This window comes from Mustelus asterias, chromosome 25 (assembly GCF_964213995.1).
Source record: "Mustelus asterias chromosome 25, sMusAst1.hap1.1, whole genome shotgun sequence".
Taxonomy (NCBI): Eukaryota; Metazoa; Chordata; class Chondrichthyes; order Carcharhiniformes; family Triakidae; genus Mustelus; species Mustelus asterias.
This window is the reverse complement of record NC_135825.1, coordinates 41,567,154-41,579,932: the sequence shown is the minus strand read 5'-3', so window position 1 is coordinate 41,579,932 and position 12,779 is coordinate 41,567,154. Positions and strand designations below refer to the sequence as shown.

At 45.3% G+C, this 12,779-nt stretch overlaps 1 protein-coding gene across 2 annotated transcripts in view; it reads left to right on the top strand.

Moving 5' to 3' along the window:
* The window catches only part of LOC144511903 (lysine-specific demethylase 5B-like), a 371,069-nt gene that overhangs the window by 212,090 nt on the left and 146,200 nt on the right, over positions 1-12,779 (top strand). For both annotated transcript variants that reach the window (XM_078242346.1, XM_078242347.1), the window contains exon 16: positions 12,444-12,594. In XM_078242346.1, the coding sequence (XP_078098472.1) occupies positions 12,444-12,594 (151 nt within the window). The remainder of the gene's footprint in view (positions 1-12,443; positions 12,595-12,779) is intronic.

The following is a 12,779-nucleotide window of genomic DNA, read 5'->3' as shown; positions in this document are numbered from 1 at the left end:
AATGGAGGGATACAAAAGAATGGTCTAGTTTGGACCAGGGAGCGGTGCGGTTTTGGAGGGCCGAAGGGCCTGTTCCTGTGCTGTATTGTTCTTTGTTCAGACAGGCTGCTTTGTTCTGGATAGTGTTAGGACCCTGGACCAGAAGCCCAAATTACATTAGGAAGCCAGACTGGATCCCAACAATTTTTCTATTTTGGCAGAAATATGAGGAAAGGATACTTCGCTCCACGAGTAATTCCACTGACACATTCGGGGTCGTTTAAAGTAAAACAAACTTTAAATAATAGCACAGTTTAAATATAACTCTAACAACTGAACTGTTAACTGTTAACAGTTGAATAATATTTAAAAATGAAGGGAAACAACCTTAATTTCTAACTTATCACTGTTTCAGTTCCAAATAAATAACATTCCTCTGATAGACATAAATGCACTTTAAGTAACATTAGAAACCCAATAAATATACTTGCTAGAATGAGGGTAGACAGTCTTGAAGCTTTGAGACAGAGAAGTTTGTAGAACTTCAAAGCAACTTGTAGAACTTCAAGCAAGCTCCAGTCAGAACTGAAAAGCTGTTTTTCCCTCCTACAATATTTATATGACTGATCTAGGTCAGTTTCTGCTGCATGGTAACCTCTGAGAATTTGATAGTTGGGAATTTGGTGATGGTAATGACATTGAATGTCACGGGAAGATGATAATTGTTTTGATTTCTTTTATTGTTCAGTGTTCTTTCAGGTTATTAAAGGTGGGCAGTAGCTCACCTGCACTGTATGAAAGTGTGGAGGGTTTAATGTTTCAGGGTACTATAATAATTCAATTCTTGTTTTGTCATCAGTCAGTGGCCTAGTATTAAAGTTTCAACTTAAAACTTGTAAATTTTGCAACTTGAGAGAGCCTTCAAGACCATAAGACATAGGAGCAGAATTAGGCCACTCGGCCCATCGAGCCTGCTCCGCCATTCAATCATGGCTGATATTTTTCTCATCCCCATTCTCCTGCTTTTTCCCCATAACCCCTGATCCCCTTATTAATCAAGAACCTATTTATCTCTGTTTTGAAGACACTCAATGTCCACAGCATTCTGCGGCAAAGAGTTCCACGGATTCACCACTCTCTAGCTGAAGAAATTCCTCCTCATCTTTGTTTTAAAGGAAAAGTTGACTGAGGTTGTGACCTCTAGTTCTAGTTTTTCCTACTAGTAGAAACCTTCTCTCCACATCCACTCTATCCAGGCCTCGCAGTATCCTGTAAGTTTCAATAAGATTTCCCCTCATCCTTCTAAACTCCAATGAGTACAGATCCAGAGTCCTCAACCGTTCCTCATATGACAAGCTCTTCATTCCAAGGATCATCCTTGTGACCCTCCTGTGGACCCTTTCCAAGGCCAGCACATCCTTCCTTAGATACAGGGCCCAAAACTGCTCGATACTCCAAATGGAGTCTGATTTGGAATGCTTTCTATGGTGCATCTGTAAAAGTTGGTGAGAGTCGTAGCTGACGTGCCCAAATTCCTTGGTCTTCTGAGAAAGTAGAGGTGTTGGTGGGCTTTCTTAACTATAGTGTCGGCATAGGGGGACCACAACATGTTGGTGATCTGGACATCTAAAAACTTGAAGCTCTCGACCATTTCTACTTTGTCCCTGTTGAGGTAGACAGGGACATGTTCTCCACAATGTTTCCTGAAGTGGATGACAATCTCCTTCATCTTGTTGACATTGAGGAAGAGATTATTGTCACCACACCAGTTCACCAGATTCATTATCTCTTTCCTGTACTCTGTCTCGTCATTGTTTGAGATCCGACCCACGATGGTGGTGTTGTCAGCAAACTTGAAAATCGAGTTGGAGGGGAATTTGGCCACACAGTCATAGGTGTATAAGGAGTATAGTAGGGGGCTGAGAACACAGCCTTGTGGGGCATCGGTGTTGAGGATGATCATGGAGGAGATGTTGTTGCCTATCCTTACTGATTATGGTCTGTAGGTTAGGAAGTTCAGGATCCAGTCACAGACGGGGGAGCTGCCCAGGCCATTGAATTTGGAGATGAGTTATATATATATATGATTTGAAGGAAAATGTAACTGGTTTGGGGAGGTAGCAGAAGCAGATACGATAGTGACTTTTAAGGGGTATCTTGACAAATACATGAATAGGATGGGAGTAGAGGGAGATGGTGTCCGGAAGGTTAGGGGGTTTTAGTTCTGACGGGCAGCATGGTCGGTGCAGGCTTGGAGTGCCAAGAGCCTGTTCCTGTGCTGTAATTTTCTTTGTTCTTTGACCAAAGCCTTATACAGCCTCAAAAGTACACCTTTGCTCGTGTATTCTAGCCCTCTCGACATGAATGCTAACATTGCATTTGCCTTCCTAACTGCTGACTGAACCTGCACGTTATCCTTCAGAAAATCTTGAACAAGGACTCCCAAGTCCCTTTGTGCTTCTGATTTCCTAAGCATTTCCCCATTTAGAAAAGTCTATTTCTCCATTCCTCCTTCCAAAGTGCATAACCTCACACTTCTCCACATTGTATTCCATCTGCCACTTCTTTGCCCACTCTCCTAGCCTGTCCAAGTCCTTCTGCAGCCCTCCCGCTTCCTCAATACTACCTGTCCCTCTACATATCTTTGTATCATCTGAAAACTTAGCAACAGTGCCTTCAGTTCCTCCTTCCAAATCGTTAATGCATATTGTGAAAAGTTGTGATCCCAGCACCGACCCCTGAGGCACACTACTCGTCAGCGGCTGCCATCCTGAAAAGGACCCCTTTATCCCCACTCTCTGCCTTCTGCCAGTCAGTCAATCCTCTTTCCATGCCAGGATCTTACTCTTAACACCATGGGCTCTTAACTTATTTAACACTGTCCTATGCAGCACCTTGTCACAGGCCTTCTGGAAATCTAAATACATCATGTCCATGGTTCTCCTTTATCTAACTTTCTTGTTACCTCCTCAAAGAACTCTTAACAGGTTTGTCAGACATGACCTCCCCTTGACAAAGCCGTGCTGACTCAGTCCTACTTTATCATGCACTTCCAAGTACTCTGCGATCTCATCTTTAATAATGGACTCTCAAATCTTGCCAACCGAAGTCAGGCTAACCAGTCTATAATTTCCCATCTGCTGTCTCCCTCCCTTCTTAAACAGTGGTGTTACATTCGCTACTTTCCAATCCTCTGGTACTCTCCCTGCCTCCAGAGATTCCTGAAAGATCACCACCAATGTCTCCACAATTTCCTCAGCTATCTCTTTTAGAACCCTGGGGTGCAGTCCATCAGGTCCAGGTGATTTATCCACCTACAGACCCTTCAGTTTCCCCAGCACCTTCTCCTTGGTGATGGCTACTACACTCACATGTGTCCCCTGATTCTCCTGGAGTTCTGGCATCCCACTGGTGTCTCCCAGCATGAAGACTGATGCAAAATACCTATCCAGTTCCTCTGCCATTTCTTTGTTTCCTATTTTTACTTCTCCAGCCTCATTTTCCAGTGGTCCAATGTCTATTTTTGTCTCTCTTACTTTTTATATATTGAAAAAAACTCTTCCTATCTTCCTTTATATTACTAGCGAGCTTACACTCAGATTTCATCTTCTCTCCCCTTATTGCTTTTTTTAGTTGTCCTCTGCTCGCTTTTAAAAGCTTCCCAATGCTCTGGCTTCCCACTAATCCTCGCCACTTTGTCTGCTTTTTCTTTTGCTTTTATGCTGTTCTTGACTTCTCTCATCAGCCATGGCTGTCTCGTCCTCCCCTGAGCATGTTTCCCCCTCCTTGGAATGAATTTCTGTTGTGCCACCTGAATAACCCCCCAAAAACCCTGCCATTGCTGTTCCACTGTCTTCCCTGCTAGGCTCCCTTTCCAATCAACTCTCGCCAGCTCCTCCCTCATGTCTTTGTAGTTACCTTTATTCAATTGTAATACCATTACATCTGATTCCAACTTCTCCTACTCAAACTGCAGGGTAAATTCTAACATATTGTGGTCACTGCTCCCTAAGGGTTCCTTCACCTTAAGTTCCCTAATCAAGTCTGCTTCATTACACATCACCAAATTCAGAATTGCCTGTTCCCTTGTAGACTCTGTCACAAGCTGCTCCAAAAAACCATTTCTTAGACATTCCACAAATTACTTTCTTGAGATCCACTACTACCTGATTTTCCCAGTCCACCTGCATATTGAAGTCCCCCATGATTATTGTAATGTTATCTTTTTTATATGCCTTTTCTATCTCCTGATTTCATTTTGCCCCACATCCTGACTACTGCTAGGGGCCTGGACATAACTCCCATCAGGGTCTTTTTATCTTTTCGATTCCTCAGCTCTCCCCACGGAGATTCTGTCTTCTGATCCTATACTGCTTGCTATTGATTTAACTTCATTCCTTACTAACAATGCAACCCTGCCCCCTTTGCCCATCTGCCTGTCCTTTTGAGAGGACACATATCCTTGGATATTTAGATCCCAGCCCTGATCCCCTTGCAGCTACGACTCTGTGATGCCCACAGCATTGTTCCGGCCAATTTCAATGTGCGCAACAAACTCAATTATCTTGTTCCATATAGTGTGTGCATTTAGGTACAACACCCTCAGTCCTACATTGACCACCTCCCTTCTCATACTTGTCAACTTTTTTGCTCTGCCTGAGGTTAGATTCCTGCCGCCTTCTATACTCTCTGTTCTATTACATGGTCTGGAAACTTTACTGCGGTCCTAAAACATGTTCTTGTTTTGGCAATCTGAATTTGTCTGTTGCATCTTGTATTCAGTACCTGTAGTTACAGGTAAAAGATTCGTTGTAGATGCTTATGGTCCGTTGTGGACAAAGAACAAAGAAAATTACAGCACAGAACAGGCCCTTCGCCCCTCCAAGCCTGCACTGACCATGCTGCCCGACTAAACTAAAGCCCCCTACCCTTCCGGAGACCAAATACCTCTATTCCCATCCTATTCATATATTTGTCAAGATGCCCTTTAAAAGTCACTGTCGTATCTGCTTCCACTACCTCCCCCGGCAGAGAGTTCCAGGCACCCACCCAACTAGCCAATGTTGTTCCTTTATTTAAGAAGGGTAGCAAGAATAATCCAGGTAATTACAGGCCGGTGAGTCTTACGTCAGTGGTAGGGAAATTATTGGAGAGGATTCTTCGAGACATGATTTACTTCCACTTGGAAATAAGTGGACGTATTAGCGAGAGGCAACATGGTTTCGTGAAGGGGAGGTCATGTCACTAACTTGATCGAGTTTTTTGAGTAAGTGACGAAGATGATTGATGAGGGTAGGACACCCTCTGTGTAAAAAAACTTGCCTCGTACATCTCCTTTAAACCTTGCCCCGTACCTTAAACCTATGCCCCCGAGAAATTGACTCTTCCACCCTGGGAAAAAGCTTCTGACTATCCACTTTGTCCATGCCCCTCATAATCTTGTAGACTTCTATCAGGTTTCCCCTCAACCTCCGTCGTTCCAGTGAGAACAAACCAAATTTCTCCAACCTCTCCTCATAGCTAATGCCCTCTATGCCAGGCAACATCCTGGTAAATCCTTTCTGTACCCTCTCCAAAGTCTCACATCGTTCTGGTAGCGTGGCAACCATAATTGTTCCAAGTCGACCTAACTAAGGTTCGATAAAGTTGCAACTTAATGCCCCAACCGATGAAGGCAAACATGACTACCTTCTCCACTTGCATTGCCACTTTCAGTGACCTGTGTTCCTGTACACCCAGATCCCTCTGCCTATCAATACTCTTAAGGGTTCTGCCATTTACTGTATATTTCCTATCTGTATTAGACCTTCCGAAATGTATTACCTCACATTTGTCCAGATTAAACTCCATCTGCCATCTCTCCGCCCAAACCTCCAACCGATCTATTTCGATCTGTGGGGCGGCATAGAACATAGAGCATTACAGCGCAGTACAGGCCCTTCGGCCCTCGATGTTGTGCCGACCAGTGAAACCAATCTAAAGCCCATCTGACCTACACTATTCCAATGTCATCCACCTGTTTATCCAATAACCATTTGAATGCTCTTAATGTTGACGAGTCCACTACTGCTGCAGGCAGGGCATTCCACGCCCTTACTACTCTCTGAGTAAAGAACCTACCTCTAACATCTGTCCTATATCTATCACCCCTCAATTTAAAGCTATGTCCCCTAGTGTTAGCCATCACCATCCGAGGAAAAAGGCTCTCACTATCCACTCTATCTAATCCTCTGATCATCTTGTATGCCTCTATTAAGTCACCTCTTAACCTTCTTCTCTCTAACGAAAACAGCCTCAAGTCACTCAGCCTTTCCTCATACGATCTTCCCACCATACCAGGCAACATCCTGGGTAAATCTCCTCTGCACCCTTTCCAACACTTCCACATCTTTCCTATAATGCGGCGACCAGAACTGGACACAATACTCCAAATGCGGCCGCACCAGAGTTTTGTACAGTTGCAACATGACCTCCTGGCTCCGAAACTCAATCCCTCTACCAATAAAAGCTAACACACCGTACGCCTTCTTAACAACCCTATCAACCTGGGTGCCAAATTTCAGGGATCTATGCACATGGACACCCAAATCCCTCTGTTCATCCACACTACCAAGTATCTTACCATTAGCCCAGTACTCTGTATTCCTGTTATTCCTTCCAAAGTGAATCACTTCGCACTTCTCCGCATTAAACTCCATTTGCCACCCCTCAGCCCAGCTCTGCAACCTATCTGCGTCCCTCTGTAACCTGCCACTTCCCTCCGCACCGTCTACAACTCCACCGACCCTAGTGTCATCCGCAAATCCACTAACCCCCCCCATCAATATCTAAGGTATTGACTATCTTATAGTCAATATCTTTTCCCAAAGGTAGGGGACACTAAAACTAGAGGGCATAGGTTTAAGGTGAGAGGGGAGAGATCAAAAGGGTCCAGAGGGGCAATTTTTTCACACAGAGGGTGGTGAGTGTCTGGAACAAGCTGCCAGAGGTAGTAGTAGAGGCGGGTATAATTTTGTCTTTTAAAAAGCATTTAGACAGTTACATGGGTAAGATGGGTATAGAGGGATAGGGGCCAAATGCAGGCAATTGGGATTAGCTTAGAATCCTACAGTACAGTAGGAGGCCATTCGGCCCACCGAGTCTGCACCAACCACAATCCCACCCAGGCCCCACCCCGCAACCCCACACATCCACCCCGCCAATCAACCCGACACCAAGTGGCAACTTAGAATGGCCAATCACCCTAACCCACACATCTTTGGAGTGTGGGAGGAAACCGGAGCACCCGAGAAAACCCACGCAGACACTGGGAGAAGGTACAGATCCCCCCACAGACAGTGACCGGAGGCCAGAGTTGGGTCCCTGGCACTGTGAGGCAGCAGTGCTGGGTAGCACAGTGGTTAGCCCTGGTGCTTCACAGCTCCAGGGACCTGGGTTCGATTCCCGGCTTGGGTCACTGTCTGTGTGGAGTTTACACATTCTCCTTGTGTCTGCGTGGGTTTCCTCCGGGTGCTCCGGTTTCCTCCCACACTCCAAAGATGTGTGGGTTAGGGTGATTGGCCATTCTAAGTTGCCACTTGGTGTCGGGTTGATTGGCGGGGTGGATGTGTGGGGTTGCGGGGTGGGGCCTGGGTGGGATTGTGGTTGGTGCAGGTTAGGTTGATTGGCCATGCTAAAAAGAAAAATTGCCCTTAGTGTCCTGAGATGCGTAGGTTCGAAGGATTAGTGGGTAAAGTATGTTGGGATATGGGGGTAGGGCCGGGGTGGGAGTGTGGTTGGTGCAGACTCGATGGGCCGAATGGCCTCTTTCTGTACTGTAGGGATTCTATTCTATTCTATTCATGCTGTATCCACTGATGGTCCTCTTCGCTATCCGCAAATCCATCAATCTTTGTGTCATCCGCAAACTTACTAATCAAACCTGCTACATGTTCCTCCAAAACATTTATATATATTACAAACAGCAAAGGTCCCAGCACTGATCCCTGAGGAACACCACTTGTCACAGCCCTCCATTCAGAAACGCACCCTTCCACTGCTGCACTCTGTCTTCTATGACCGAGCCAGTTCTGTATCCAGCTTGCCAGCTCACCTCTGATCCCATGCGAATTCACCTTCTGCACCAGTCTGCCATGAGGGACCTTGTCAAAGACCTTGCTGAAATCCATGTAGACAACATCCACTGCTCTACCCTCATCAATCATCTTCGTCACTGCCTCTCAAAACTCGATCAAGGGGAGACATGATCTCCCCTTCACAAAACCATGTTGCCTCTCGCTAATACGTCCGCTTATTTCCAAGTGGGAGTAAATCGTGTCTCGAAGAATCCCCTCCAATAATTTCCCTACCACTGACGTAAGGCTCACCGGCCTGTAATTACCTGGATTATTCTTGTGACCTTTCTTAAACAAAGGAACAACATTGGCTGGTCTCCAATCCTCTGGGACCTCCCCTGTAGCCAATGAGGATACAAAGATTTCTCTCAAGACCCCAGCAATTTCCTCCCTTGTCTCTCTCTCTCAGTATTCTGGGGTATATCCCATCAGGCTCTGGGGACTTGTCTACCTTAATGTTCCTCAAGAACCCCAATAACACCTCTTTTTTGATCTCAACATGACTCAAATTATCTACACATCCTTTCCCAGATTCATCATCCACCAAATCCTTTTCTTTGGTGAATACTGACACAAAGTGCTCATTTAATACCTCGCCCATTTCCTCTGGCTCCATGCATAGATTCCCTCCCCTGTCCTTGAGTGGGCCAACTCTCTCCCTGGCTACCCTCTTGCTCTTTATATATTTATCATCCACCAAGTCCTTCTCTTTGGTGAATACTGACGCAAAGTACTCAATACCTCACTCATTTCCTCTAGCTCCATGCATAGATTTCCTCCCCTGTCCTTGAGTGGGCCAACCCTCTCCTTGAGTGGGCCAACCCTCTCCCTGGCTACCTGCTGGTTACCTGCTACCCTCATGCTCTTTGTATATGCATAAAAAGCCTTGGGATTTTCCTTAATCCTGCTGGCCAATGATTTTTCGCGACCCCTCCTTCCTGCTTAAGTTTCTTACTACTTTCCCTGTATTCCACACTTGCTTCATATGTTCCCAGTCTCCTCGCCTCGACAAATGCTTGCTTTTTTTCTCTTTGACTAGGCTCACAATATCTCTTGTTATCCAAGGTTTCCAAAACTTCCCATACTTATCCTTCCACTGCTGGATCAGGAATTGGCTAGCGGATAGGAAACAGAGGGTGGTGGTTGATAGTAAATATTCATCATGGAGTGCGGTTACAAGTGGTGTACCTCAGGGATCTGTTTTGGGGCCACTGCTGTTTGTAATATTTATTAATGATCTGGATGAGGGTATAGTTGGGTGGATTAGCAAATTTGCTGATGACACCAAAGTCGGTGGTGTGGTAGACAGTGAGGAAGGGTGTCGTAGTTTGCAGGAAGACTTAGACAGGTTGCAAAGTTGGGCCGAGAGGTGGCGGATGGAGTTTAATGCGGAGAAGTGTGAGGTAATTCACTTTGGTAGGAATAACAGATGTGTTGAGTATAGGGCTAACGGGAGGACTTTGAATAGTGTGGAGGAGCAGAGGGATCTAGGTGTATGTGTGCATAGATCCCTGAAAGTTGGGAATCAAGTAGATAAGGTTGTTAAGAAGGCATATGGTGTCTTGGCGTTTATTGGTAGGGGGATTGAATTTAGGAGTCGTAGCGTTATGTTGCAACTGTACACAACTCTGGTGCGGCCGCACTTGGAGTACTGTGTGCAGTTCTGGTCCCCACATTACAGGAAGGATGTGGAGGCTTTGGAGAGGGTGCAGAGGAGGTTTACCAGGATGTTGCCTGGTATGGAGGGGAGATCCTATGAGGAGAGGCTGAGGGATTTGGGATTGTTTTCGCTGGAAAGGCGGCGGCTAAGAGGGGATCTTATTGAAACATATAAGATGATTAGAGGTTTAGATAGGGTGGATAGTGATAGCCTTTTTCCTCTGATGGAGAAATCCAGCACGAGGGGGCATGGCTTTAAATTGAGGGGGGGTAGTTATAGAACCGATGTCAGGGGTAGGTTCTTTACCCAGAGGGTGGTGAGGGATTGGAATGCCCTGCCAGCATCAGTAGTAAATGCGCCTAGTTTGGGGGCGTTTAAGAGATCCGTAGATAGGTTCATGGACGAAAAGAAATTGGTTTAGGTTGGAGGGTCACAGTTTTTTTTTAACTGGTCGGTGCAACATCGTGGGCCGAAGGGCCTGTTCTGCGCTGTAATGTTCTATGTTCTATGTTCTATGTTCATCCTTACAGGAATGTGCTGGTCCTGAATCCCTATCAACTTGCACTTTAAAGCCTCCCACATGCCAGATGTTGATTTGCCCTCAAACATCTGCCCCCAATCTACATTCTTCAGTTCCTGCCTAATATTGATGTAATTAGCCTTCCCCCCTTTAGCACCTTAACTTGAGGACTACACTTATCTTTATCCATCAGTACCTTAAAGCTTACTGAATTGTGGTCACTGTTTCCGAACTGCTCCCTTTCCGAAATGTTGACCACCTGGCCAGGCTCATTCCCCAATATCAGGTCCAGTATGGCCCCTTCCCTTGTAGGACTGTTTCAAGAAGCCCTCCTGGATGCTCCTTACAAACTCTGCCCCTAGCACTAAGTGAGTCCCAGTCAATATAGGGGAAGTTAAAATCACCCACCACAACAACCCTGTTACTTTTACACCTTGCCAAAATCTGCCTACATTTCTGTTCCTCTATCTCCCGCTGGCAGTTGGGTGGCCTATCGTAAACCCCCAACATTGTGACTACACCTTTCCTATTCCTGAGCTCTAGCCATATTGCCTCGCTGTATGGGCCCTCTGAGGTGTCCTCCCGCAGTGCAGCTGTGATATTCACCTTAACCAGTAGTGCAACTCCCCCACCCCTTTTACATCCCCCTCTATCCCGCCTGAAATATCTGTATCCTGGAATGTTAAGCTGCCAATCCTGTCCTTCCCTTAACCAAGTCTCTGTAATAGCAACAACATCGTAGTTCTAAGTACTAATCAAAGCTCTAAGTTCATCTGCCTTACCTGTTACACTTCTCGCATTGAAACAAATGCACTTCAGTCCACCAGATCCTCTTTGATTAGCAACCACACCCTACCTGCTCTTCCTCTGAGTCTTACTGGCCCTACTCTCTGGTTCCCCTTCAGTTAAATCACCTTGCTTTTGTTCCTACCCCCCTACCAAACTAGTTTGAATCGTCCCGTGTGACACTAGAAAATCTCCCGGCCAGAATATTTATGGCCTTCCAGTTTATATGCAACCCGTCCTCCTTGTACAGGTCCCACCTGCCCCGGAAGAGACCCCAATGGTCTAGATATCTGAAACCCCCCCTACTACACCAGCTGTTTAGCCACGTGTTGAGCTGCACTATCTTCCTATTCCTCGCCTCACTGGCACATGACACGGAGTAATCCTGAGATTACAACCCTAGAGGTCCTGATTTTTTACTTTCTACCTAACTCCTCAAACTACAGAACCATAGCTAATTACTTGGTTATTTAGTTCCAAGTTGGATAGAAAATCTCCACCCTACGGAGCAAAAGTGCACAACTTCATGAAAAGCTGAAACAGGAGACCTACAGCATTGATAAAACTAAGTCTAAACTAAACCGAATCTGACCTAATAGAGGTGTATAAAATTATGAAAGGCATAGGGTGAACGGTGGGAAGCTTTTTCCCAGGTCGGTGGTGACGTTCACGAGGGGTCATAGGTTCAAGGTGAGGGGGGGGAGGTTTAACACAGATATCAGAAGGACGTATTTTACACAGAGGGTGGTGGGGGCCTGGAATGCGCTGCCGGGCAAGGTGGTGAAGGCGGACACACGGGGAACGTTTAAGACTTATCTAGATAGCCACATGAACGGAGTGGGAATGGAGGGATACAAAAGAATGGTCTAGTTTGGACCAGGTAGCGGCGCGGGCTTGGAGGGCCGAAGGACCTGTTCCTGTGCTGTATTGTTCTTTGTTCTTTGTCTGCATGTACAATAAAAAGTATTTTGGTGGGTTGACCTCAAGATGTGAAAGTTAGAATGGGATAAAGGTTTTATTATCAGTTCATTGTTGCATATACATTGTTTTCAGGATTGTTGCTTACAAAAGCTAACATGAACGTTCTGCACAGGCTCAAGAGTTTGAAATATTTCAGGTTGAAACAAAAAAGTTACTTACAGCAGTCATTTGAAATATCTGAAGTAATTTTTGCATTTGAGCTGGTTGAGGTACAGTGCTTCTTGTGATTTTTTTTTTTACATGGATCACTTCTGAACATATTGATAACCAATGAACACAGGGCCTTTCCTGAAAGGAGAATTTTTTTTTCTCACTTGCAAAACATAAATTATTATCCCTTTGTTTTTAAAAGGGAAGAGTTGTCTTTTTCTTACAATTGACTTTATCATTTCCATCTCATCAGGTCTCTCAGATTTCAAATCAATGGTGGAGGAAGCAGAGAAGAAAAAAATTCCAGGAAATGATTTATTGAAACAGTTGAAGGAAACCATTGTTGAGGCAGAAAAGTGTGCCTCTGTTGCCCAGCAACTGCTCAATAATAAACGACAAACCAGGTGTGTAAAATGTTTGGCACATATTAAGGGATGAGCAGACCTGATTGGGAAAGATTTTTACATAAACCATAAGATGTAGTAGCTGAGTTAGGCTATTTGGCCCACCAAGTCTGCTCCACCATTCAATGGCAGATCTGATATAATCCTCAACTCCACATTCTCACCTATCCCCGTAACCCTTGATT